General features: G+C 44.4%; 1 protein-coding gene across 5 annotated transcripts in view; it reads left to right on the top strand.

Annotated features, from left to right (window-relative positions):
- CDK18 (cyclin dependent kinase 18) overlaps positions 1 to 24,856 on the top strand; it is a 100,731-nt gene extending 75,875 nt beyond the window's left edge. For 2 of the 5 annotated variants that reach the window (XM_081009089.1, XM_081009092.1), the window contains 14 exons: positions 4,058 to 4,197; positions 5,729 to 5,854; positions 8,297 to 8,353; positions 9,102 to 9,216; positions 9,739 to 9,833; positions 10,693 to 10,755; positions 11,993 to 12,116; positions 13,098 to 13,218; positions 13,717 to 13,814; positions 14,591 to 14,696; positions 15,218 to 15,260; positions 17,872 to 17,962; positions 19,072 to 19,149; positions 21,969 to 24,856. In XM_081009089.1, coding sequence (XP_080865215.1) covers positions 4,058 to 4,197; positions 5,729 to 5,854; positions 8,297 to 8,353; positions 9,102 to 9,216; positions 9,739 to 9,833; positions 10,693 to 10,755; positions 11,993 to 12,116; positions 13,098 to 13,218; positions 13,717 to 13,814; positions 14,591 to 14,696; positions 15,218 to 15,260; positions 17,872 to 17,962; positions 19,072 to 19,149; positions 21,969 to 22,003 — 1,292 coding nt within the window. In that variant the 3' untranslated portion in view covers positions 22,004 to 24,856. Of the gene's footprint in view, positions 1 to 3,248; positions 3,405 to 4,057; positions 4,198 to 5,728; positions 5,855 to 8,296; positions 8,354 to 9,101; positions 9,217 to 9,738; positions 9,834 to 10,692; positions 10,756 to 11,992; positions 12,117 to 13,097; positions 13,219 to 13,716; positions 13,815 to 14,590; positions 14,697 to 15,217; positions 15,261 to 17,871; positions 17,963 to 19,071; positions 19,150 to 21,968 lie in introns of those variants that run through there. The other 3 variants (XM_081009093.1, XM_081009091.1, XM_081009090.1) reach the window with 3 other exon arrangements.
- The last annotated feature ends 2,209 nt before the right edge of the window (positions 24,857 to 27,065 follow it).

Raw genomic sequence — 27,065 nt, 5'->3', positions numbered from 1 at the left:
GGTGAAGGGTGGTGAGTAAGTAATCCCTTAAATAAATAAATACTCTCCTGCCTTTTACCCCGCCTCTCCTGCTTCTTTTGAGAGTTTAAAAAATTTGGGGTTTTTTAGAAGGAATGGAAGAAGCAGCACAATCTCAACAGGTTCCTGCTTCTCTTCTGTCTCTTTTTGAGAAGCATGGCTTTGATGTGTGCAGTCATGTTTCAGGCAATTGAATCGTATCGCCATGCCACTTCAACACACCTTTTTCCCTGTTGGCAGCATTTCTGCAGCATACTTGTTTGTTTGCTTTTATAATAATAGTCAGCATTTAAATTTGCACTAGAATGCTTTTTCATCTATATATAAAAACATTTGCACGATAGCTTTTAAACAAGAAGGGTTTTAACACAAATTTTATAAAATGATTAAAAAATATATTTAAAAAGCTAAAATGGTGTGCTTTATCATAGAAGTGTAGAGTTGGAAAGGACCACAAGGATCATCTATTCCGATCCCCTGCCATGCAGGAATCACAGCTAAAGAATCCTTAAGAGATGGCTTAGGTGCATGATTAGGTACTTTCCTGCTCAACAGCTGTCAGGGAAAAGGCTAAGCTTTCTTATGCCCACTAGTGAGGACGGAATATAGCAGGATGCATATGCAAAAGTCCACATGCAGCTCCATATGCAGCTTACAGGGAGGGAGAACTAAAGAGGAGAAATTGGAAGGAGCCATTCTGCAGTGTCACTTGGCAGATCAGAAACAAGAGGATGATTTGCATCTTTCTGCCATGCTGGCTCCTAACTGTGTTTGAAATCTGACTTAGGTTAAAATTATGTAGGTAATTTCTTTTTCCATTTTTCCCATGACCATTTTTTCAGCATGGACAACGTTGCCTACCTCCGCAAAGGGCTTATGTAATCAGTTCGCACTGCCAAATTCAGTCTTGTTTGATTGTGTTTCATGCATGGTGCTTCTGCATCCATTTTTTGTATCCTTTGTCAAAAGAGCCTAGTTTCTGCCATATGGAAGGGCAAAGGAAATGGACAGGAAGCAGGGCTGAGTTCTCATTAAATGCTACATGTCTGTCCAGAAAGATGATAATTAGCAAACAGTTCATTTATTTGCATGCCTATCCTAGAAAGAATGCCTCTGCAAATTCACAGGGTTTTATTTCATGGGTTTCTGGGTGACCTGCACTGAACTTGTGAACCGCTGTCCTGGGCCTTTGAGCTCCAGAGCCTCCAAGCAACCCGTCATTCATCACAAGCCCTAGCAAGCTGAAGTGCAGAGCATAGAACCACAAGCCAGAGAGAAGTAGCTTTCCACAGAGGACTTCTGAACCTTCTTTGTTCATATTTCATTTTCCATTTGTGACTCAACAACACTTCAGAGCTGTGCTCTCAAGAGAAGAGGTCATTTAAATGTTTTACAGCACAATCCTATGCATGCCTACTCAGAAATAAGTCCTATTGAGTTAAATGGGGCTTACGGGTTACAGGATTGTAGTCTTAAAGGGTCGTTTCTCAAAGCAGCAGAACCAGTTGAAAGCTTAAGAGTAGGCATATATATATATATATATATATATATATATATATATATATATAATTTTCCCCACCTTTATGCCAAGAGGCTGAAAGTGGTGTATGTGGTTCTCCCTATTTTGTCCTCACTAAGCTTATTATTATTATTATTATACCCCATCCATTTGGCTGGGTTTCCCCAGGCACTCTGGGTGGCTTACAGCATATATAAAAAATTGTAAAACATCAGACATTAAAAAATTCCTGATACAGGGCTGCCTTCAGGTGTTTTCTAAAAGTCAGATAGTTGTTTATTTCCTTGACATCTGATAGGAGGGCATTCCACAGGGTGGGCACCACAACCGAGAAGGCCCTCTGCCTGGTTCCCTGTAATCTCACTTCTTGCAGTGAGGGGGCCACCAGAAGGCTCTTGGTGCTGGACCTCAGAGTCTGAGCTGAACGATGGGGATGGAGACGCTCCTTCAGGTATATTGGGCCATGGCCGTTTAGGGAATTAAAGGTTAGCACCAACACTTTGAATGGTGCTTGGAAATGTACTGGGAGCCAATGTAGGTCTTTGATGACTGGTGTTATATGGTCTTGGTGGCCGTTCCCAGTCTCCAGTCTAGCTGCCGCATTCTCGATTAGTTGTAGTTTCCGAGTCACCTTCAAAGGCAGCCCCATGTAGAGCGCATTGCAGTAGTCCAAGTAGGAGATAACCAGAGCATGAACCACTTTGGCGAGGGAGTCCACAGGCAGGTAGGGTCTCAGCCAGCATACCAGGTGGAACTGGTAGACAGCTGCCCTGGACACAGAATTGACCTGCGTCTCCATGGATAGCTGTGAGTCCAAAATGACTCCCAGGCTGCACACCTGGTCCTTCAGGGGCACAGTTACACCATTCGGGAACAGGGAGTCCCCCACACCCGCTCGCCCCTGTGCCCCCAAAACAGTACTTCTGTCTTGTCAGGATTCAGCCTCAATCCATTAACCACCATCCTTCCTCCAACCGTCTCCAGACACTCACACAGGACATTCACCGCCTTCACTGATGTATGTATGTTAGGCTGAGAGATGGTGACTAGTGCATGGCTGAGCGGATCCTAGTCCAACACTCCAACCACTACACCACACTGCATCCTCCCCAAAGGGCTCTTTTCACAGCTGCCATATTTTGCCATGGCTGCCAACTAGAATTAGGGACCTTTGATATGACAAATGTCACTCTCAATAGCCTTGGGGGGTGGGAATCAAACCTGGAAAAAACACAAGCATTATCTAGACCAGTTCCTTCATGCACAGCAGATTGCGACCATCTTCTTCTGGGGAGAAGGCTTGTGACAATCCTTCCTGTTTGGCGCGGCACATTAAAATACATTTGGGCCTTCACACCATCATTGCTACTGGCTAGTGTGCTCTACATGGGAGGATTAGTGGAAATTTTAGGATACTTTCAATGAGCCTGGGTCCTTAAGTTAGCACCTGGATATAACACACACACCCCACTTATGGGGGATGGAGCACTTCTGAAACTGGGACATTGGTGTGCCACTCCTTCAAAGTGTACCCCTGAATGGTTATAGCATTTCTAGGTCACCCAGAAAAATGGAATGGGGTGTGCGTATAGCCTAAGATTCACTAATCAGTAGGGAAATTGGAGAACTGAACACTTTGGCACTTAGCACTCAGAACGTGAGGCCTGATGTTTACTTCATAATAGTTGCCAACATTCCAGCACAAAACAGAATGTTGGGCTGTGGGGATTCTATCCTGACCTCTTTTAGTCTTGGATTGGGTAGGGGGAACTCCATGTAGCACAGCAACCAGAAACAGATCTGTGCTTTCGGAATAGCAGCTTAATTTACTAGTATGCCATACACACAAAAATATAAAATAAAATTGGTAAGAGCTGTGTTAACAAGCTACAACATGGGTAATTTTTTATAAAATGTTTCAGGCTTCTCTGCCGCTCAAAGCCTTTTGAGTCCCTCTTTCAGTTATGTCTCAGGGCCACTTCACTCCTATGGTTTATTATATGGGCATTATTTTTTGCTTTGGGAAACCATGTGTGCAGTCACCTCTGATGAGTATAGAATATGGATGTCTGTTTGCTGAAACAACATAAGATAGGAAATGGCAATTGGTTGTAGCTTCATGTGTGTGCTCATCGAAACGGAAGCAGCAGGTGGAGACTTCTGGCAAGTTTGGGATTGTCCTTTCTTATGGGTGCCATTTGGGAACTAATAAAAGTGCGAGAAGGTCATACAAATGACCAAGTCTCTGTGAGCTGCAGTATCCAGATGCCAGGTAGTGCTTAACTAGTTAAATCCATCTTCCAGGTTAAGTTTTTTCCAGCTGTAAATTTCTTAAATAATGTATGGTGTTAAGTCAGAAGTATAGTTAAGTCTCCTAAGTGCTCAGGATAGAACAGATTAAAAAGGTTAGAGCAATAAGGTCATTTTGTTTGCCTTCATTCCTTTCAACAGTTACTCCAAAGTGTTGACAGTCTGTGGAATCATCTGGTCAATTGCTATCTGTTCTTCTTTTCTCATCAGATATGGCACAAGGGTGCCTGCATCTGAGTCATCTGAACAGGGACATCCAGACGCAGCCCAGCTCCACTTCACCTTTGGAAGGCCCGTCCCCAACCGCTGTGCGTTACCGAAATGGCAACCAGCGTCGGTTTTCAATGGAGGTGATACGCAGTTGCAGAGTGCAGGGAATCTGTATGGAATGTTAGAAATTAGACCTGTGTATAAATGGCCTCTTGAAATTCTCCACCCTATTTGTGGGCACAGAAACTGAGTGGGTGGGGTGCCATTTCACACAATTTCTCCAGAGGGAAAAGAAATTCTCCAGCAGTTTCCCGGGCATGGCACTCACCGTTAGCAATGACAAGTAGCATAGACTCTTTCCTCTTTTTTTGTCGTAGTGGCAGCCTGGCCATCATTCTACATCCCCCACAATGCCAGTGTTCCAGGACATTGTGGAGCTGAGATTGCAGCTGCCACAAAAAATAATAATACGGGGGGGGGGGGTTAATTACACAAAGTGGCCTTCTTTTTCTAGGAGGCTGAGAAAAAGAAAAAGAATTCTTGAAATGCTTTCTGAAATGTCATCAGGTGTATTCTCAGAAAAATTTGGAGAAATTTTGGCTCTAGCTCTAATAGATATGATGTTTATGGACCCCTTTTAATTGCAACCGGATGCTGACTGTTTGAGAATCAGAGTCAACCAAGAATCTGCCTTTGAGAATGAGTGGTCTATTCATATCAAAAAAGAACTAGTGTTGCAATTGAAATTTATTTTATTTATTTTAATATACTTATACCCCACTTTTCAGCTCCCAAAAGATTCAGGCAATATACAAATCTAATATATAATAATAATAATAACAACAACAACAACAGCAACACTGGAACAAAGTTGATGGCCCCTTCCCACATCTTTGTGTTCTTCCCCAGATTAGTGTATTCAATTAGTCTTCAAGATGTGTGTGCTTTACTCAGTGTAGGGATTCTTCTTACGAAACTTTGAAATAGCTTTGAAATGGCTGCATGAGTGCCTGTTCAAGGATGTTCCCGTAAAGTGGTCAGCGTTGGCAAAGTACATTATGTGACCTTGGGGAACTTGGAGTTACTTTTCCGAGGAACATGTCTGTACCAGTAGAGGCTAGTGACGTCTTGAATTTGCAAGCTACAATTCTTCCCCCCGGCATCAGAATTTGAATTCCATTTGTACACAAAAGTGTAAAATGCTATGGTCTGCCTACTGAGAAGCAATAATTACTTCTCCTACACCCATAGATGGGGGAATCGCTTCTTTGTGAAAGGACATGAGCATTAGCTCCAGACAAAGTTGAGACCCAGTGTTTAGAGATTAAGTCACACAACATGGCATAAATGCTTGAATTTGTGCATTTTTAAGAGAACACACATACCACTTGCTCAAAACTAAAGCCAGGCTCTCCTGCCTCATCTTCACTATCAGTTTGAGGATAGAGAGTGGATTGAAGAAGTGAAACAGATAAACAGGGCAATGTAGTTGCCTTTAATTATATTTATCCCACCCTTCAAATGCTAGCGCTGCAACTGTTCTATGCTTCCAAATGAGCAGAAGCTGAAAGGGTTGTTGTGGGACATACAGCATTAGGGCTGTGACCACCAGAAGTCTTTTGGATGGCTAGGAGGCCTTGGGAACTAATTCTGTGCTGCTCTTCTCCACAGGACGTCAGCAAGCGCCTCTCTCTGCCCATGGATATTCGCCTTCCCCCAGAGTTCCTCCAGAAACTAGAGATGGAAAGTCCAGAGATTTCAAAGCCTCTTAGCAGGATGTCTCGACGGGCTTCTCTTGTGAGTCCCACTCTTTGACAGGGGTTCAGAACATGCAAGTTCATGCAATGCAGCAGAACTTTGCCCTTGTGCACTTGCACATATGAAAAAGCTCAAGTGATGGGCCTAAACCAGGGCAAACACCTACTTCAGTACTGAAACTGCACTGGAAATGTGTGCTGTTCAGTTATTCCAGTTTCTCTGGGCAACTAAGGCCAGCAAGTAGCTCTTTATTTTCCCTCAAGAAGAGGTGGGGTTGGAACTCAGAACTCTAAGGCGGAAAGAAGAACGAAACCTTATACCTCAGGGTTTCCCATTTACCTGTGCAGTGTTGTTTGTCTCTTGAATAAAATATATGCAGTGAAGCAAGTGTCCCATAAATATCAATAACCTCATAAATTAACAATGTGTGCTTCTTTGAAACTCACAAATGTAGGGCTGTTACTTTTGTGAAACATTGGATCATGTTAAAGCCTCCTTTGCTTTGTCTGCAGCCTTATTATCATTTTCACACACAAATAGAAGTATTCCTGCTTAAAATATGGAAAACATTTGTTTTTTCCCCTCCACCTCACTCCAACTCTGGCCAGTCCTGCCTGGGTTATGGCTGTGCAGGTTGCAACCTGTTTTCAGAGTTTGTGTGTGGTTGACCCTTTAGATCCAGTAGGAATCATAGTTGTAAGATTCATTTTAAACCAACAACTGATCAGGCCAAGAAGCTTGTTGAGCTGGAGGCAGAAAAGCATGGAGAGGGGCGCTTTTTGTGTGGGGATCATGTAACTCTGAGGTATCATTAGATACTCTGAGGTATCTAAAATGCATTGCAACCCAGTCCTAAGCATTACTTGGAGGTGCATAGGAGTGCCAGACTAGAGAAGTATGTCAGAAGTGCATTGTGTTGAAATACTGGTAGCTGATTCCAGGAAAAGGGACAAGCTATATGTCGCTTTAAGCACACACTTTAAAAATGTGCTCTCCACCCTGTTTCTTTAGCAAAAGCAGCTCCCCTGAATTGCTTTCTTTCTCTGCTTTCCACACTCACAGCCGCTGTGTGTTTTAAGTTGCAGTGTGATCGATCGATCTGAATCCCATGGCTAGAATCTTGTTCACGTTTCCTGCCCCCAGTATTTAGGCGCTGAGCTTGAAGAAAAAACCTGAAATACTGAGCGAAAACCATTGGTTAATTCATGATCCTAAATTGCTTCAGATGCAGCCCATTCACAAGTTTTCCCTATTGAGCTGAAAATGAAATATTTATTGAATCCCATGGGTCCTTTTCTGCAAAGGTGGCTGTCTCTTTACCACCACCTAGTGCTGAATAATATCATGCTTAAAAGGCAATACATGACCTAAGTAGCATTAATACTTGCTTTGAAAAGCCTCTTATCACCACAGAAGGTTTAATCCTGTTACTCCATCATGTTTACAAGTGGTACGTACATTCAAACGCCATGTTCACACAGTAAAATGCAGGCCAAATATGCAAGAGGCATTGTTAGCCCTATTGATATTCAGCAAGAATAGAGTACATGGGATGTGAACAACATTTGACTGCTTATTCAGGGCCATATGAGGTGTTGGTGGAAGAGGTTGGGGGATTGACCTGGTTCTCCTGACCCTGGGTCAACTCTGAGCCAGGATCGAAAGGCATTACACAAGGGAATCTTGTATAATGGGAAGGGAAGACCCAATTAGGCAGCTTAAACAGCTCTCTGAACGGAACAATCTGGCAGACTGATGGAGAAGTGTGAGAAATGAAAGCAATTGGAAGTTTTCCTTGCTGCAACACACCCCAAGTGAAGAAAGCGATTTCACTGAATATATTATGCACTAGCACTATGGGGAAAGAAGCAAGAATGCTTCGATTTCTTCAGACACCCAGCCCTCTTCAGCCCTGGGCAAAAGGGTGTAGAGGGGATGGAGGCTGAAGGGAGGTTGTCTCCAATGTGCCCACTCCACTCCAACCACTGTGCTGAAGGGAGGTTGTGAGCACTTTTCGCCTGAATGTGTTTAGGTGTCTCCTCATGATCGGGTTATCAGGATTCCTAGTCACAAGGAGGCTTGTAAACCTGTTCAGGCAAACATACATGCAAGCAAGCCCCCTTCAGACATTTGCACTAATCAAGCAAGGGTTGGAAGTGTAGGGGGAGACACCTGGAAATGTTGAGGACAAGGCCATGGTGCATTCCCTCTCCACACTTTTGTCCTTGCATGTCCAGGAGTAACAAATGAGGAGGACTGTTCCCAGTGACTGGCCCATGATTTCACATTTGCAAAAAGTAGCTCCCACAAGGTGTTTAACTGTGAGTTTAAGGACCTGCCTTGATTTTTTTTTTTTGTCCCCTTCCTCTCCACCAAATGTATTGCAGGCAAGAACTGCTTTGCAGAATGTGATCATCAATAAGTTTCCTAAGGAAGAGAATGTGATCTTTTGTATTGACACTTCTTCCTTTTTCATGACAGTCAGACATTGGGTTTGGAAAGATGGAAACCTATGTTAAACTGGAGAAGCTAGGGGAGGTAAGAATAAGTTCTGTCATCATTCTACTCCCATGTTGTGTCGCTGTGATAGAATTTTAACTGTTGTCATCCACTTTGGGAGCCAGTCTTGATATGTTAAGGGCTTTATAGATTTAAAATGGGGCTAGGGGACCTGTGGCCCTCCAGGTGTTCCTGGGCCTTGACTCCCATCATCCATGAACCTTGACCTTGCTTGCTGAGGCTGATGGGAGTTGGAGTCCAATAATATCTGGAGAGACACCAGGTTCCTTGCCTGCATTTAAACTTGCTCCTTGAGTTGTGAATAGAATTTTTCAAAAGTCTTCCAAGGGATCATCAGCATAAGGGAACAATTTGGTTCTGTTCAGTGTCCTATAGTACGGACTAGGATGTGCTTCCCAAATTGAATGCTTCCTCCATGCTGAAATAAACTTCTTCTTTTTTAAAACTATTTTCAGATCATTTGATGCAGATTATTAAGCATATATTTACGAGCAAATGCTTCCCAAAGAAGCATGACAAGAAATAAATCTAGTTTGTAAACCCAAAAGAGACAAAGTTTTAAATCAGGTGAAGCGCATCTGAAAATATTGTTTGGAAGAAGACTGCAAAGGAGTCATTTTAAATCCAAATTAAGCAGGGCTGCTACAGGGATCTAATCCAGTTCAGGAGAACCAGAATAATGCTGTTTTATGCAGGGAGTAATGAGTGGGGTTTGCTGTGGGGTATGTTAGTGAGCTGCTTACTTTTCTTGGCTTCTTCCTCTCAGGGCACCTATGCCACTGTCTTTAAAGGGCGCAGCAAGCTCACCAAGAACCTGGTTGCCCTGAAGGAGATCCGATTAGAGCACGAGGAAGGGGCCCCCTGCACAGCTATACGGGAAGGTGAGGAGCAGGGTTCATTTTCCAAAATGTAAACATACGGAGAAACATCAGGCAATGCTGTTTCCACATACACTTGCCTTGCTTATACACAAACATGATAAGGAATGGAAACATCCGATCATGTGAACCTGCAATAGTAGCAATGGAAATACTGACCATGGGGGCCACATGCCGGGGGGGGGGGCTAAGCCAGATGCCAGAGTGGGTGAGGTAACAAATGTAAATTTTACCTTGTACAATAGGGTACTTTCTACCCACACTCACAGACCCCCACCCTCCATCCAGGCAAGCAAGAAACATTATCAGAGTTCAAGGGCACATTCCAGGCAGACAGACACACTCACTGAGGGGGAGAAACAGGGCTGGTGTGGGATCTGGCTAGGGAGTTGTGGCCTGGGGGGAGTCTTGAGGGCCACAGAGAGAGGCCTAGTGGTCTGCCTCCAGTCCCCAGGCCTGAGATTTTAGTGCATAGCGTACACCCCACCCTCATACCCTTGTGACTGAAGTCTCTCTGCCTTGCAGTTTCCTTGCTGAAGAACCTCAAGCATGCGAACATTGTGACCCTCCACGATATCATTCACACGAAATGCTCCCTAACTCTTGTCTTTGAGTTTCTGGTGAGTCAGGACCTTCTGACTTTTGGAGAAGCTGGCTGGTCCAGGCTTGTCTGCAGCTCAAGTGTTATTTGGGCAGTAAGGGAAGGGCTGTAGTTCAGTGGTAGAGCATCTGGTTCACATGCAGATCACAGGTTCTATCTCTGGCATTTCCAGGTGGGGCCAGCTATGTCCTTAACCTGAATCCCTGCTGTCAGTCAATGCAGACAGTACTGAAATAGATTGACCAAAGGTAAAAGGCAGCCTCCTGTGTTCAGGGTCAGTAGTAAGTCTGAAGGTTCCCCGCCCCCCAACAGCAGCATCTGTGCAGAAAATGTGGTCTCCATGTAACACACTGGTAAAAAAAAAAAAAATGTTCTCCAACCACAATTGCTTACCAATATTCCAGATGGAACACCATGCAGGTCCAATTGGGTTTGGTGGGCTTGCTCCCAGCTAGGTGTGAATTGGATTTTCCCTAAATAGCAATAGAAAAATGTGTGTGTTTTCTCAGATCAAAATGTGGTTTGAGTTCAGGGAACCTGAAAATTCTCCACAACATACGTGCCAGTTAAAGGACAAAATACTTGGACTAAATCTGACCTAGCTATGTTGATTAGGATAGTGACTTTGAATCTCTTGCTGTAGCAATCTACTAGTATGCATTCATATAATAAAACAGATACATCTGGAAAGGTTGTGTAGTTTTGATCTGTGTATGAGCCAGAGGAGACAGTTCACTGCAAGCGTCCACCCTGCTTCGGAACTGCTGGGAAATACTATTTGACTTGCATTTTTTTGTTGCCAAAGACATGTTTGGTCACTTCGGGGGCCTTGGTCTTCAAGGCAACTGGGGCCTCTCAGGACATGCTTGTCTTTGCAGGACAGTGACCTGAAGCAGTACCTGGATAACTGTGGGAATCTGATGAGCATGCACAACGTGAAGGTGAGTGAACAGGGTGAATGGGTGCAGGGCTTCCTCTTCTGTAAAATGATTGGTAGGCTCTCAAGTCAGGGCAGGGTTGGGAATCCCCTTGAAGTGCCAACCCCTCATGGGCCCCACTGGCAAGTGGGTAGGGTTGCCCACCCTTTAGTCACATGGTGACCTATGTCAGGGGCAGGAAAGGAACAATTGAGGGTACACAGTTGAGGATGTGTTTCTGCTTGTTCCTTTGTAGTCACAGCTTTACCTGTCCCACACCTGATGGCAGGTGAGTGGCAAGTGTGTGTGACTTGCCCAGAATGGCCTTGTGGGCTAGACTGGACTCGGGCGGCCCAAGGTGTTTCGGCACCTCCAGTGAAACACCCTGCTGTCACCCCCATGATTGGGGGGGGGTGCATACTCCATAATGAATCTCCACTGCCAGGTGTTGAATGGTTTCTTTAAATGTAAAGGTTCATCATTGTTCCACCCAATGTGTATGTCTTTAAGGGGCCAAAGCAAGGGCCAGAGCAAAATAACGAGACCCAGCTTTACAGCTGTGAAACATAGCAGGTGCTGCTGAGTTGTATTGATTAAGCTGTGTCAGCAATTGGGTGTAGTATATAAGGAGCAGCACCTAGCTCTCCCATTACCCTGGGGGATGGGTTGGGTCATGTTTGTTTGTTAATGTATTTAGTGTAAAAGGAGTTTTTGTTTTTGTAATTAAAACCTTGTTTAAGTACTTTTTGAGTCCCTCTTTTAATGCATGGTTTCCCCAGCAAGCTCTCTGCAGCGCTACCATACTGCAAATAGCCAACACCAAGTCCTTTCCAGATCCCCTCTTCCCTTCAGGAGAAGCTGGTGCAAAGCCCCCCAACCAGGTGGCAAAGCTGAGTGGCAGAACACTTCCCCTCTCACTGACTCAGCAGGAGGGGAGGCATTCCACAGAGCTTTGCCACTAGTCCCTCTTGGCCCCTAGAGGCTGGGGAGACCAGCAGCAAAGGTGGGCAGCAGAACAAGGGTGACACCCCAAGAGGGATGCTGCCTGAGGTGGCTGCCTCCCCTAGCCTCATGGGTGAGCCAGCTCTGAGACTGGAGGTCTGGTGGGCCAAATGATGCAGGTTCCCCCATTGCCAAGTTAGAGGATTTTCCATCTCTTTCAGGAATGGTATCTCATGCCTTAATTCTCCACAGAGCAGAGTCTACCATTAAAGTATCTCTAACTGCTTTCTCTCCCCTCTTCTTTCCCTGTGGTTCCAAGATCTTCATGTTCCAGCTGCTGCGTGGCTTGTCCTACTGCCACCAGCTTAAGATCCTACACAGAGATCTCAAACCACAGAATCTGCTCATTAATGGGAAAGGGGAACTGAAACTTGCAGATTTTGGTAAGTTAGGAGGTAAGCTGGGGAAATGCCAGCACAAATTTCAGCTCGGTTTTGAATAGGAAGGTACTATGTCAGGGAGGAGAAGGACCAACCTGTGGCCTGCCAGATGTTTTTGGACTGCAGCTTCCATCTGCCCCAGCCAGCATGGCCAATGGTCTTGGGAGGAAGGGAGCTGTGATTCGGCAACCTCTGGAGGACACCAAGTTCCCTATCCCAGGCTTAGGTGCTCCTACATTTTCAGATTGTGGGGAAATTATATTGGGGGACTTCTACCACTACTGCCCCCCCACCCCACTTCTAATTTACATGCAACAAGTCTTAAACAGAGCGAAGCTGTTTGCCAAATTCAATTATATTTCAATTATATTTGTTAATGTGGTGCTTTATACATTATGGCTTAGAGACCATATGAAACTCCCCCTCCCCCCGCCCACAAGCATCTTTAGGTTGCAATCCTATACATAGTCACCTCAGAGTAAGCTCAGTGAGACCCACTTTTTATTAGACTTGTCTAGGATTGTGCTACTGGCAACTTGTTTTCCAAATATTCTGATCCTTCATGCTTTGCACCTCTGTGCAGCTCTCAACAGCGCTTGTGGAATATATGACCAATATTAGCAAAGCATTGCAATTTGTGATGCTGCATGAATCCTGTTGGGCTGCTGGGTTTACTTTCCAAATCCAAGGAACAATTTCCATTATTGCTCTTATAGGTTATACAATTATGCAATGCCTGCTCAGTGAAGCAATCACGAAATTGATTTTTCCGAGCTCAGCCCATTGTATTTTTCTTTTGATTCTTTAATAAAATACTCCCAGCCACTCTCTAGGGCCACTGTTGGAATCATGGTAGATAGTGTGGTACCTGCTAAAGCCCACGCCTTTTCTGGGGAATCACTGTCCCTCACACATACTGTCAGGATGAAACTGGTAGTCGCAAACCACAGGATTGCATCTCACTGACTTCCCTTCCACCCTCAGGTCTAGCCAGAGCCAAATCTGTCCCAACAAAAACATATTCCAATGAAGTGGTCACATTGTGGTATCGGCCTCCTGATGTCCTACTAGGATCCACAGAATACTCCACTCCCATTGACATGTGGTGAGCCAAGGGGTCTGTGTTTGGGAAAGGGTGGGTACAATAATTCTCTCCATTGTGACTTTTTTCTCCCAGTTTGCATTCTCCATATTGCTTCCAGGGCCTTTTCAGTGTTTAACACTATTCAGGAGGAATGTGGGACCTAGTACTTTACAGATGTTTGGCTGGATGCCAGCACTCATCATTCCTGACCATTGGTCATGCTGGCTGGGTCTGGTGGGAGTTGGGCTCCGGTATCATTTAAAGAGGTATAGGTTCCCCATCCCAGCTACAGACAGTTTCTCATGGCTTGTTCCTTCATGTTCCTGAAGTCCTTCTTTTCTCTACTGATTAGTTTAGTGGGAAAGGGTGGGGGGGGGGAAGAAACAGTTCCTGCCTCTCATATTGTCTTCTACAAAACATCTTGGTGGTCCTCCTGCTTTTTCTGCAGAGACTGAAGCAATGAGAGGAAGACTTGGCAGATAATAGGATGTTCTTGTATCTCTTTTTGCTCTGTGGTAGGGGTGTGGGTTGCATACACTACGAAATGGTCACAGGACGCCCCATGTTCCCAGGATCGACCGTGAAAGAAGAGCTGCATTTAATATTCAGGACACTGGGTGAGTCCTTTGTAATTCTCTATTTCTTGATGTGTACTGGGGAGGAGGGTGGAATGAATAGAAGAGTACAGGGGGGGAAAGTAGCCTTTAACAGAAGGGTTATTTGACTGGTGATAGAATGCACGGCCCCAAAAACAAATCTGTCATTGATGTTTTCATAATTTAAATATGCATCCAAGGTTTTTATTTTGTTTTGTTCTGATTTTGTTTAAGAGCCAAGTGTGGTGTAGTGGTCAGAGTGTTGGACTAGGACCAGGGAGACCAGGGTTCAGATTTCCACTCAGCCATGAAGCTCACTGGATGACCTTGGTCAAATCACCTGACCAATCTCACAAGGTTGTCCTGGTGATAAAATGGGGAGGGAGAGAAGTATGTGAAATACCTTTAGCTCCTAGGATAAATGCCCCAAGTCTCAAGTTTCTTACCCATCATTTTCAGTTTAAAAGGGTCTGAGACAGCAGGGCTAGAGAAGCCCAGTCAGATTACACAACAGTGGGCTAAATAAGTTCAGTGACTCAGCATCAGGCATCCTCCTGTGTTCTAACAGCCCAACACTCCATTTGGTTTCTGAGTCTTTTAACAGCAAGTGTGTTTCTCGGTGTTCCTCTGCTGTGAAAAGGCTTTGTGTCTGTGGGTGGATGGATTTCCCTCCCTCTGTGTTCAGCTAAGGTTGAGTTTTTCGTGATTCTAAATTCTAAATGCCATATATTGGATTCCATCTTGTGCAACGCTCCGTGTGGATACAGTAAATGTGCAACTAAGCCTATTTCCTGCAGGAACCCCTACAGAAGAATCTTGGCCGGGCATCACATCCAATGAGGAATTCAAGGCATATAATTTCACACAGTATCGAGCCCAGCCATTGATAAACCATGCACCAAGGTAGGACAATGGCCTTAAAAGGCAGGGCAGACTTCTTAATGGGCTTCTGCTGCTGGAAAATACTAGGGGAAGGAAAGCACCAGTTCTTGTTTTTCACTGGATAAGCATGCACACAAAACAAGCAAGGGTGACTAAAGAATCTGTTAATTGTGTGGAATAGTATATCAATAATCTGCATTGCGATCAACATATGATCAACAGTTCTTCTTTTTCTCAGCATACACCATCCCCATCTCCTTTATTTTAGGGAAGTGGGGAGGTCCATGAAATCTTTGCCTGCATCCTCCTTTGTTTTGGTCTTTCTGGGGCTGCCACTAGGTGGCATCAGCATTCTGCAAGCAGCATCCATGTCCAACTTGTTGAGTTGCCTCTTCCCCAGTAAAGAACTTAAACTGCCAGCTGTGGACTAGTATTTTCTAGACGTTCCACAGCTTTTCTTCATATGTTCTGGTGTACACGTGTCCCAATTGACAATAGCCAATTGGCTGTAGAGTCTCCCAATCTCCTTTCTTCTCTTGCAGACTGGACACAGAAGGAATCGACCTTTTGATGAGTCTCCTCCTGGTAGGTGGCTTCAGTTGCTGAGCCAGATACCAAAGATTCCATGCTTCATCCAACATATACTTTGCTGCTGCAGCTGCTTATTGTCCGGGATGGTGGTGATGGCTAAGTACCAATTTTAGTGGTTCTCCCACTTAATGGCTTAACAGAGAGTATCTAGGTGCACAGGGCAGAACCTCCCAATGACAGCTGCAAATATTCTACTGAGGGAATTGTTTCAAGTGTCCATCTTCCTCTACGAGTCTTGATATTTCTGAACAAAGGGATCTTTGTGCCTGCTTCTTTTCAAGGGTATAAAAGGTTACATGGGGATGGTTTTTTAAAAGCTTTAAGATACAGATTATGTCCCCTTTCTTACCTCATACGGACAATGGCTTGGAGTGATAAATGAATGGTCACATCAAAGTGTAGATCTCTTTGCCAGTGTAAATAATAATATTTTTTATGATTTGTGAGAGAGATGTATTTACTTATTTGTTTGTTTATATGGCCATCTGTCATGGATGCTTTAGCTGAGATTCCTGCATTGCAGGGGGTTGGACTAGATGACCCTTTGGTCCCTTCCAACTCTAAGATTCTATAATCCTGGGTTTGAACCCTGCGTTGGGCAAAGTGATTCCTGCATTGCAGGGGCTTAGACTAGATGGCCCTCATTGCCCCTTCCAGCTCTATAATTTTTTGATGCTCTTATTGTGTCTCATTTTGCATTTAAAACCCAAATGAAAATCTATATATAGTTACATGTTTTATCACAAAATACAATGTGTTTTCTCTCAATGTACACATTTCTAAGTGAATTGCATACTAAATTGGTGTGCATTTTGCGGTGCATTTTTTTGGGCATGGAATCATACTCCAAAATTTGAGCAGGTGCAGAATCATATTCACACACTCAAATGAGCACCTGGGCCCAAGAAGTAAATGCTCGTACTTGTCTGTACATGGACACTTATGTCTAATCATATTTTGATCCGTGTATTGTCCTTAGCTTAAAATGAGGCTGATTAGCTTTAAAATGCTGACAGAACTAAATTCTCCTCCCCCTACAGGTGAGAAACAAACCCCATTGGTAAGCAAAAGCCAAGGAAATACTACAGTCATTGCCAGGAAAATTCATAGCACAGAGACCTGGGAATAGTTGGGCAGCCCAGACCTCATCAAGTTAAAAAACAGAAGACCCTGATCAAACCCATCAGACCATTTAAATTACCCCAAACTGGCTAGCGCCACTGAATCAGTTTCAGAGGCTCCCTCTGAGAGACAGGTTGCTGCCTGGTGTTATGATTGCTGGATCCGTCAGATATCTAACTTCGCTGCCCACCCACAAGTTAGTTGTGGGGGGAGCCTACTGAGGGCACCCTGCCCTAGCCACCCTAGGGTCAGGCACTCACAGATCAAAACTATGTCAATACCTGTTATCTGTTAGGTATGACTTACTGCCACTTCACAGACACAGAAATGACCAACGTGGAAATTAGTATGTAAGCCAGTCCTCAGAAAAGGATTTGCTCAAGGAAATGCAAGATGTCTGGTCATAATGGGGAACTGAGACAATGGTTCCTCCATTCTTGACCTGAACTTTGATCTTTCCAAGCTTCCGTAATCGAAATCAATGGAAGTCCAGAGCATTGTTGATTGTTCTGGTGGCTTGGCCCTCCCTCTCCTGCCAAGATTCTTTTGCTCCTGTTCAAGCTCTCCTAGGAGAGACATTGTTTTGCTCTGCAGCAGCTGCTTGACCTATCCCAGCTGAGCCAAAACTAAAGTACAAAACGTAGAGTTCCTCAGGTACAATTGCATTTATCTTGGTCAGTGGGATATGAAGTGGCAGGGAATATTTCACTCAGGTTTGGCCTTGAAAGCCAAGGAAGCTTTCTCCTCCCCTGCTCAACTTCGATTACTGGCCTTGCTTTCCTGTATGTGCATATTTCAAAGGGGAAGCCTGCGTCATCACCTATTCTTTCCATAATCATTGAGACCATTAAAGTTCAGTCATTCTTTCCAGGTGCATTATAGCTACACATAATGATAATGCAAACTCTACAATGAAGATCATATTTATCCTTCAAGGAGCTTACGATTGTAATCTTCTGCACACTTGCCTGGGAATAAGCCCCACTGAACGCAATAGATCTTGCTTCTGAGTCTGCATGCATATGGCTGTGCTTTAAAGGAATGTTGTATAGCATCAGAACAGCCTTGCAAAGCAGGGTAGGCTGAAAGAAGTGGACTTGTCCGAGATCACCCAATGCTTCCCACTTGCTTCACTATGCTGTCTCTGTGTACAGGCAGGAAAGTATAACTGCCACATAACAAGAAATGCCGCATATTATCCAGAAAGATAGGATGTGGCTGCATGCAGCCTGAGCAGCAAAAAGAAAACATGCACGGCACAGCTGCACAGGGGAGTTGAGTATTTTGCTGAATCAGTTGACCTCCATGAGCCACATGGCACCCATACTGAGCTGCACAGGAATGTAGGAGGTTTCAGGAATCAGGCATGCCTGCATACATACTCACACACTCAAATAAGCACCTGGGCACATGAGATAAATGCCCATACTTGCATACATATGGACACTTATGTGTAAACCTTTCTGCCTCTCTCTTTTCCTAGTATGAAGCCAAAAGACGCATTTCTGCAGAATCTGCCCTGCGGCACCCTTACTTTACAGCACTCGGTGAACAAGTGCACCTCCTTCCTGAGAGTAAGTGTGTGACCACTGCTGCATGGAGCAGCTTTATTCTTCTCCCCTGCTTTGACTGTGCAGGTGACTCACTAAATCGACCGTATTTTTCGCTCTATAAGACACACTTTTTCCCCTCCAAAAATTAAGGGGAAATGTGTGTGCGTCTTATGGAGCGAATGCAGGCTCCATGGCTTCAGCGATAGCAACGCAAAGCCTCTGAAGCGCAGTGGGAGCGCTCCCGCCGCGCTCCAGAGGCTTCGCGTTGCTTTTGCTGAAGCCTGGAGAGTGAGAGGGGTCGGTGCGCACCGATCCCTCTCCCTCTCCTGGCTTTGCTTCGCTGGAGAGGCGCTGCACAGCTTCCCTCTCTGCGCAGCACCCCTTCAGCGAAGCAGGAGGAGAAATGGAAGGGGCTCCGTTTCTCCTGCCGCTTCGCTGAAGGGGCGCTGCGCAGAGAGGGAGAGAATTTTTTTTTCTTGTTCTCCCCCTCTAAAACAAGGTGCGTCCTATGGTCGGGTGCGTTCTATAGAGCGAAAAATACGGTAGTTCAAGGAGCACAGCGTGTTTTCCTTATTGCTGGCTTTAAAAAGGGGGGATGGGGAGTTTGAGTGCAAGGAGAGAGATAGTTCCCAGAAAAGGAACTGCTGCCAGGATGAACCACCTCTGACAGATTTGGTAAAACCTAGTACAGTGTTCTCTTTGCACAGACTTGGAAAGATTAGAAGCAGTTCTAAGAGAGTCATACAGCATCAAGGACTTTACTGGAAACCTAAGGCTTATACTGAGACCTTTATTCCCTTCCCAACTCCCACACACACTGGCATACCAGACAGACATTTCATATCTCTCCTGCAATCCTTGTTTTCTGTAATATAAAAATGGAGCTGGTGGCTGCTCTCCTATACAATTCCTATTAAACTTAGTGGTCCTTACTTCTAAGTAAATCTGCATAGGATCAGAATGGCAAGTGAACTGTGAGCAATACAGTGCATATCCTCTGCCCTTCATCTTCAACTAGGGGCACCTCTTCCTGTCTCTATGCTTCTGTCTCAGTTCTCCACAGAAATTGTAATTTTGAGGTAATTCTCATCCCCTCTGTCCTTGTCTCCTCATCCACCCTTTTCCTCCAGCTGCCTCCATCTTTTCTCTGAAAGAAATACAACTTCAAAAGGACCCTGGCTATCGAGGCTCAAGCTTCCAGCATTCTGGTAGGTACCTGATGCTTTTTTGGTCTTATTTTCTTGTGGGGTGGGAGACGAGCGAGTTTCAGGGCCTTTCAGAAACATGTTGTCTTCTGTGCCACTGCGCCACTCAGTCATAAGTCTCTCAAGTGCAAAGCAGCCATGTTGCAACTTGATCTCATAGCACACTTCTCCGTGTGTGCTAAAGCATTATTGAAGCCTGATTTTGCTGCCACCAAGTTATAGCCATTGCAACCCAAAGTCCATCTTGTAAGTTCCCTGGTGTAGTTAGCAAAATAAAAAGGGGGAGGGTCATGTCCATCTAACCTTTTGCCCTGCTAGTAGTAGAATCCCAGTAGGCCAAACTGCCTTCCCACTTGTTCTTATGACATTCCCTGGACCAAAGATCTGATAGTGCTTCTTCACAATAGACAATCCCACTCATATGTACACCTTGAATGGGAAGCTTTTAATGTTCCTGTCCCTGTTAAACGTATCTTGCTGTGTGCACTTGCCCATTCTCCAAGTCCGTTTGTTCTGAATGTAGCCTTAGGTACGGTGACAAAGTTGATCTATAAGCATTATTCAGGTTCCTGGGCTCTATTGGCTGGCTGTCCTTTTCAAAGACTGTTTGAAATACATATTTTAACCATTATTATTATTATTATTATTATTATTATTAATTACTACTACTACATCCCACCTTTCCTGCAAGAGGCTCAAGGTGCTGGTGTACATGGTTCCTGCCCTCCCCCTCTTATTTTATCCTCACAACAAGGCATGAAGCCAGTGAGCCAGTATTTGAAGTATTAGCTAGCGGGCAGCACAGCATGCCTAACTGCTTCTGAACGATAAACTTCAATAAACCTTACAATGTCCAGAGCCGCTCTCTGGCACTTGTTGTGACTGCTGTGATAATTTAAATCATTATAAACCTTTAGAGGCTGAGGAAGAAGGGACTGAGCAGCTTTCTCTCTCACGCACTCCCTGTCTTATCCAAATATCCATCTTCACACGGCACCCTTCCTCACGTGCAATTCAGCATGATGCCCACACTTGAGGGTTCTGTGAGAACAAAAGAACTGCACAAATCAAAGAGGAAAGCCAGAAGTTTCAAATTTGGGTATTAGGATACATTGTGCAAATGTAGATTTTTTTCGCATTTATATGATTTACGGGATCGTGACTTCAGATTTTGCCTCACCTTGGCATAGAAGCTGTCAGCTCCTCCTCCCCCCCATCCTTTTCCCATGCTAGAGATTGTTAGAAAAAAATGTTAATCAAATACTGTATACATTTCTGGTTACTGTGTCTCTAAAAGGATATTGTGGAGCTAGAAAAGGAACAGAAAGGGTCTTGTGCTCTTAAGTTCCTCGGGATTTAAAAGGGCACCTTGATCTGCCCTTCCCCCTGGAACATGTACCCCTAACGAGAGGAAGCTGCCTTATACTAAATCAGAGAATTGATCCATCTAGCTCGACTGCTTCAATTTGCAGAATTGGCACTACTGCAGGTGCCACATAATACTCATTCCGCATTTGTAAGAACTCAATCATTTAGTGCAGGCATAGGCAAACTCGGTCCTCCAGATGTTTTGAGACTGCAATTCCCATCACCTGACCACTGGTCCTGTTAGCTAGGGATAATGGGAGATGTAGTCCCAAAACATCTGGAGGGCCGAGTTTGCCTATGCCTGGTTTGTTGTTGTTTAGTCGTTTAGTCGTGTCCGACTCTTTGTGACCGCATGGACCAGAGCACGCAAGGCACTTCTGTCTTCCACTGCCTCCCGCAGTTTGGTCAAACCCATGCTGGTAGCTTCGAGAACACTGTCCAACCATCTCGTCCTCTGTCGTCCCCTTCTGCTTGTGCCCTCAAGCAGGCACCTTCACTGTATTCTTTTCAGTGCCTGCTAAATATATTCTTGTTTAGACAAGCCTTCCCAGATACTTAGAAATGCTAGAGTGACTTTTAATCTATTTTAGTATATTTTAACTGTTGTATGTTTTAAAGAATGACTGCGATTTTTTCTTGATTCCTTTTTTTTCTGTTTGTAAACTTTGAGGGTTGTTGTTTTTTACAATCAAGCGATGCATAAATTTTAAGAAATAAATGAATGAATAGCTCAGCATTGCCTACACTGACTGGCAGCAGCTCTCCAGGTTTTCAGACAGGATTTTCTCCCAGTTCTACCTTGGGCTCTCCTGCATGCAAAGTCCTGTGGAACTACAGCTCCAAGCCGTGTGGGAAATCTGTGGCAGAGAAGAAATTGCATTCTGAGTTCCACCTTAGCCACTTACAGCAATGCTCAGTATATTGAGCATGAATCCTCCTCTAAAACTGGAGAAATGTAATGAACAAGGCAACCTTTAGGAATCATCACATCCCTGTGATGATGTGGCTCTGTGAACAATGAAGCTCTTGATTGCTGAAGTGTCACAGACAGTCCATTATGGGCAAAAGCTCAGGGGACAAAAGATTCCCTGCGAAGGTAGCCTGTGTGTTTGAACTGGTAGTTCTGGTGTATGGTTTGAAATTGCACTTACATCACCTTCTGTGCAAAGGGATCGAGCTACTTTATGTTATAATTATCCCTCAAAATGTGAGTCAATGGACAACTGGAGATAAAACTGGGCTTGGGAAGCTATTTCAGTGACCGAACCCCAATATTGTGCCAGAGATCCTTGTGCAGAGGCTTTGTCCTTGCGTGCCCCAGTTTCCCATAAGTTGCCACCCTGTTCTGTGGAGGAAAACTCCTCTTTGAAATACCCTTTGCTGTGTAATCTTCCAAGGAACAGGCTTTGACCCATCATTCTCAGACCTTTTTAACATTTCTCATTTCCCCCCAGCTCGAGGAAAGAACAGGAGGCAGAGCATATTTTAAACCTGGTTTAACTCATTCATTGCATCACTGGGGAGATCAAAGCACTGAGAGGGGAGAGGACCACGCAGATCCCATGGAGGCCACGCTCAGAATGATGAAGGCCGGTATCGACACAACCAAAGCTGCCCTGCATTACAAAGCTGCTGCATGACTGCTTTCCAGGATTCCACAAATTTCAGCAGTCCCCCACCCACAACACCCCAAAAAGACCTGGTGCCTGGCCCAGCCCCCATCCATCACACAGCAATTGGCATAATCCTACTCTCTGGATGAGGATCAAGCAATTAACTGCCCCAAGTACGCTTGCTGCTGCTTTAGAGGGAAGCAACATGGAGGTAGCAAACCAGGGCCAAGATCTCGCTGCAGAATCAACACCTGCTTTGCTTCTTAGATGACGTGTCATGATGAATGTGCAGAATTCCATTCTTTGTTTCTCCCCCCACCCCCATCACCAGGCGACTCCTAGGACAACATGATGAGTATGATGTTAACAGCAGGAAAGCCCTTTGATCCACTTTTATGCAGAGTTCTCTGGCTTTGAACTGAAAAGGAAACCTGTTTTCTTTTGAGTTGCTTCTGCTCTCTTTATCGGGAATGAATCTCAATTCCAAATGGTGCAAACATTTAAGAGAGAGGATGGGAGTGGGGAGGCCTTTTGCTGGATTTTCTTTGCCCTCTCGCTCCCTGCCTCATTCTGTTTCCCAGTGTTTGTTTTCTGAACTGAAGCTGCTATACAAGGAATCGTGATTTCTTAGATTTCTACCCAGTGTTTCTGAGAATCTCTCTGTAGCTCGTCCTGAGAATCGTTCATCAGAAACCTAAATAAATAGGTGCACTTTCGCTACAAAAGAGATCCAGGATCCCAATAATTCAGGAATTGCAGAAACAGCTGAGTCCCTATAAAATGTGTCTCGGTAAACTGTGAAAGAACTCAAGCCATCCTTCCACTTGCTATTCCAAGTTTCTTTTGTGGATTCTGCCTTTGTGACCAGAGTTCAAAGATGTTCTGTCCCCTTACTTTTTTGCCCATATCACCAGGGAAAGAAACCTTATTTAATAACCAGTAAATGTTTTCAAAGACCCTGGACACACATGCACACAAACTGAAATCCATGCATGTTTACTCAGAAGTATATCCTGTTATATCAGTAGGGCTTACTTCCAGGTAAGTGTGCAAAGGCCTGCAGCCATATGAACCCAGTGAAATCTATAGGACCTAAGTGTGCTCTTAGGTTCCAGGGCAGGCAGTTTGTTTTTGCTGCATCAGCAGCAGTTGCTATTCAGGCAAGTCAAACAAGGCTCTTTGGGGAACATGTCTCCAAAAGGGCAGGCCAGTTCTGATAATGTCTTGATTGTGAACGTTAAAAAACAGAATCTGAACTTCTGTCACTTTTCCTGTATTGGTCTATTTTTATTTCAACCGTCAGCTTGCCACCAGCGCGGTATGTGTATGGACAGAAATGTCATGAGAAAATAGCACATTCTTATAATCAGATATGGTTTCTTGCCTGCCTGTTCTGAGGTCTTATCCTGATTATAAGATTCAATCGGTACAGCCTCATGAGAGAAATAACCCCTCAGGGTTCCAGTCTCTAAAGGGAGACATTTGACTGAGTGATATTTCTGAATACTGGCAGAACTATACAGGCATCTGTATGGTGCAGTAAATCAAGCACACAGCTGGACTTACCAAGAAAAAGATCCCATAAGGAGCACCAAGTGAACTGCCTCCTCTCTTTATCTCTCTGATTTTTCTTTTTTCAAATAAACTCTTGGCCAGGCAGGGTTTAGAGACAGAGATGGTGGCATTGCTGCCCTTTAAGTTGAAAACTTAGGTAAATAAGTTAGCTTTGTAGTTCCCCTTCTTGAGGCGAGGTGTTTGGGACCAGGAAAGATTTTACTGCAAATATTGCATGTATTTCTATCCAAGGCAAATAATTGGGTGTCTAATACAAATCCATATGTGAAATTCACCCTCTTCCCTCCTCCTGCGTTTTACCCAGCGATGCTGCAGGGACAGTGGAATCTACAACTGACAGAATTCCCCTTCTCTGCAAATCTTAAGGGCATGACTGGGTCTGGACTCAAGATGGAGTGATCCTATGACCTCTTGACATCTTGAGCCCTTCAGACTTTCCTTGCCTGTCCACTCCTTCCTGATCATAATGCACAACCTTTCCTGCTGCGCTCTGTGTGATGTTTTACCCCAGACTTTCTTTTCTTATCCTATCTTCATGCTGTGTCACCTGCAGCTCTTGTTTCCTCAAGCCACTGCTTTTCAATTCACTTCCTGCTTTCATCCATTTGCTTTAACTATCCTTTCTCTTGGCCTACCTGTGCTGCATTCCTCATAACAGAACTCCCTGATAGTGGCTACCTTTGGGTTCATTCAAAATCCCTCTTGCAAGAAGCTGCTTGGTTTCTTGTTTCTTTTCCTCAGGCCTCCTTAATCCCTTCAAGTTCCTGTTTCTCAGTTCACAGGCTCCTTTGTACCCTTCCTTTAACCACCTTGCCTCTGGATCCTCTGTTGTTTAAGCTTCCCTACCTCCTGGAGCTTTGCACTGGCCTGCAAAGTTGTTCCTATCGCTCCAGTTTCCATTCAGCCTTAATCTTCAGCCAGACTGCCATCTTTCCCTTCCCTCACAGAAGTTGAACAGAAAATATTCTGACAACTTTAGTTTCCTGAACCTGCAGATAAACACATTTTACATTGACACACCATTTCAGCCAAACAGTTTGGAACAAATAGGGCCTCTCAAAATAAGGTGGTCCCGGCATATTCAGAGGATGCTTATGTGTGCCAAAGTATTTTCATCTGTAGATTAAGAGGTAAATAAATGTTTAGAAGAAGTTTGACAGCCTGTCAAGGAGCTATGCACATGGACCTCCAAGATCTATGGACTGCAGAGGGCAGCTGGGCCAGGTAATGTTGAGTGTGTCAGTTGAAGTGGGAAAAGAAAAATGGGCAGAAGGATTTGCCTGCTTGAGTTTCTTAAGAATATTATTGGGGTGGGGGGAGGCTAGGGTTAACTGGATGCATCCCATAAGTTAAAAAAACCCAGCCTCCTCAACATGCTGTATTTTTCTTTCTCACTTTCTTACTCACACTCAGATTCAGGACTGGCACCAGCCTCAAAACTCCATCCTTAAAGCTCTGTCTTTAAAGTTTTCAGGAGGATGGCACTCTACCAACCCTGAACAGTACTACAGTGGTCCTGTTCCAACCTAGAACAGGCCCTTTCCCCACCATGATGTTTTGTTACAGGTGCCTTGTAGATTTTGCAAGAGTAAACTGTAACTGGAGGCAGGGAATGTGCATTTCAGCATGCAGACTGTGTTGGGATACTGCCAGGGAGACAGAGTCCATCATGGTTCCACGTCGCCTCCGGACGATCCATCGATCTCCCGTAGATACAGTATCAGTCAATTAGCGACACGAAGCTTCAGAAATAGCTTTCCACATTCCAGAGCTCGTGCACGCTCTATCAGCAGAGTTCGCACAACGAAAGATGCACTCAGGAGAGCATATTTACAACTTTATTCAGTGTTGGTCAGAACAAAGAAAAAAACATGACTGCCTGCTTCGATGTCTCAGGCACAGAGAGAAAACGAAAGCATAGACACAACAGAAAGATCCTGTGAACAGGAAATACGCAGACTCTGTGACTCACAAAGCCTGCTCCCTTTTAAGGTGGAACGGAAATATCCTAACAGACTGTGCTCTTAGAGATGCAGATTTCCATTTCTGAGTCAGGTCCTGCTGTTGCTTCCACAGGAAAACATCGTGTGAGGCCCACTCATTTTGGTGGTGCTTCTTTATTAGTACCTCAGAGGTCGGATTATATATCAGGCCTTATGACTACATATACATTTACATTTCAGAACTCTTTACATGCTTCTGTTTCTAAGTCTCAGCCTTCAGTCTTGTACTTGCTTACGTGAGAGTAAGCCCCATTGAACTCAGTGGGATTCATTTCTGAATAGACATGTGTAGGGTTGCCCTATTAGTGTGGTGCAGGAAAAAGCAAAGCACTTCTCTAATCAATGGAAATAAATAACCAAGCACAGCTCACCAGCTTTTCTCTTCACCATATGCAAATGAAGCAAAGTTTGAATGTTTTTGTGAAGTTGGGTTATTAGACTAATAACATATGTCCCAATAAACACTCTGGTGAGCTGAGCTTATAATGGTATTGTTTACCTCATTCCATGCTCAGATTGGGTACTTCAAATAATTGACTGCATGCGAATGCTTAATAGTCACTTAGTATTGACTGAGCTTCTCTGGCTATAGTGGCTCAACTGACAGTCCTATTTATGAGTTAACAGCTCAGCTGCCTGTTTGATCCTTAGATGAAATTGCTCCCACAAGACACCGACTAAGCAAAGCATTTAATCGCATGCTAATGCTTAGCACCTAGGTTGCCTTATGGAGATCAATATGCTAAGAATTCGGCTTGTGCCTAAGTACCTTGGTAGCTTGCTGTAATAAATCTCTTCCAAGGTAATAGGATGATAATCCATATTTCTGCTTTAAAATAATGGGTTGGGGGCATATGCCCCTTTCCGTAAAACTTACAAATAGATTTGTACACCCAAAAGCTGCCTTTGGTTTTTATCTCGCCCTTACACACTAAAGCTTGATTCCTGTAATTCACTTGTAGGGCAATCCTAAGCAACCTTACTCACAATGAAGTCCCAATGAGTTCAGTTTTGCTTCATCCCTATTGGGTTTGTATTTAGGATTGCAGCATACGAACAGATATTTTGGCATAGTGGGGCTCACTTCTGAGTAAACGTGTGTAGCATGTTAACCATCTTGAGTCCAAATTTTTGCAGATTCTAGCTTCAACACTTTTATTATTATTCTCCCTTGGTGTTTGAAAGTCCCATTCAGGAATCTGGCAGGATTTTCTGCCTCCTCTCAGGTGGTGGCTCAACATGGAGTTCTGAGCACCTGAAGCAAAATAAACTCTATATAAATTCAAAGCCTGCTGATCTCATACTGGAGGAGGGGAGGCATCAACATAATCATACTATCAGAAACTCTAACAAAGGGTTC

The sequence above is a fragment of the Podarcis pityusensis genome (genome assembly GCF_964106645.2).
Source record: "Podarcis pityusensis genome assembly, chromosome: 6".
NCBI classification, from domain to species: Eukaryota; Metazoa; Chordata; class Lepidosauria; order Squamata; family Lacertidae; genus Podarcis; species Podarcis pityusensis.
This window is presented reverse-complemented; position numbering and strand designations above follow the sequence as displayed.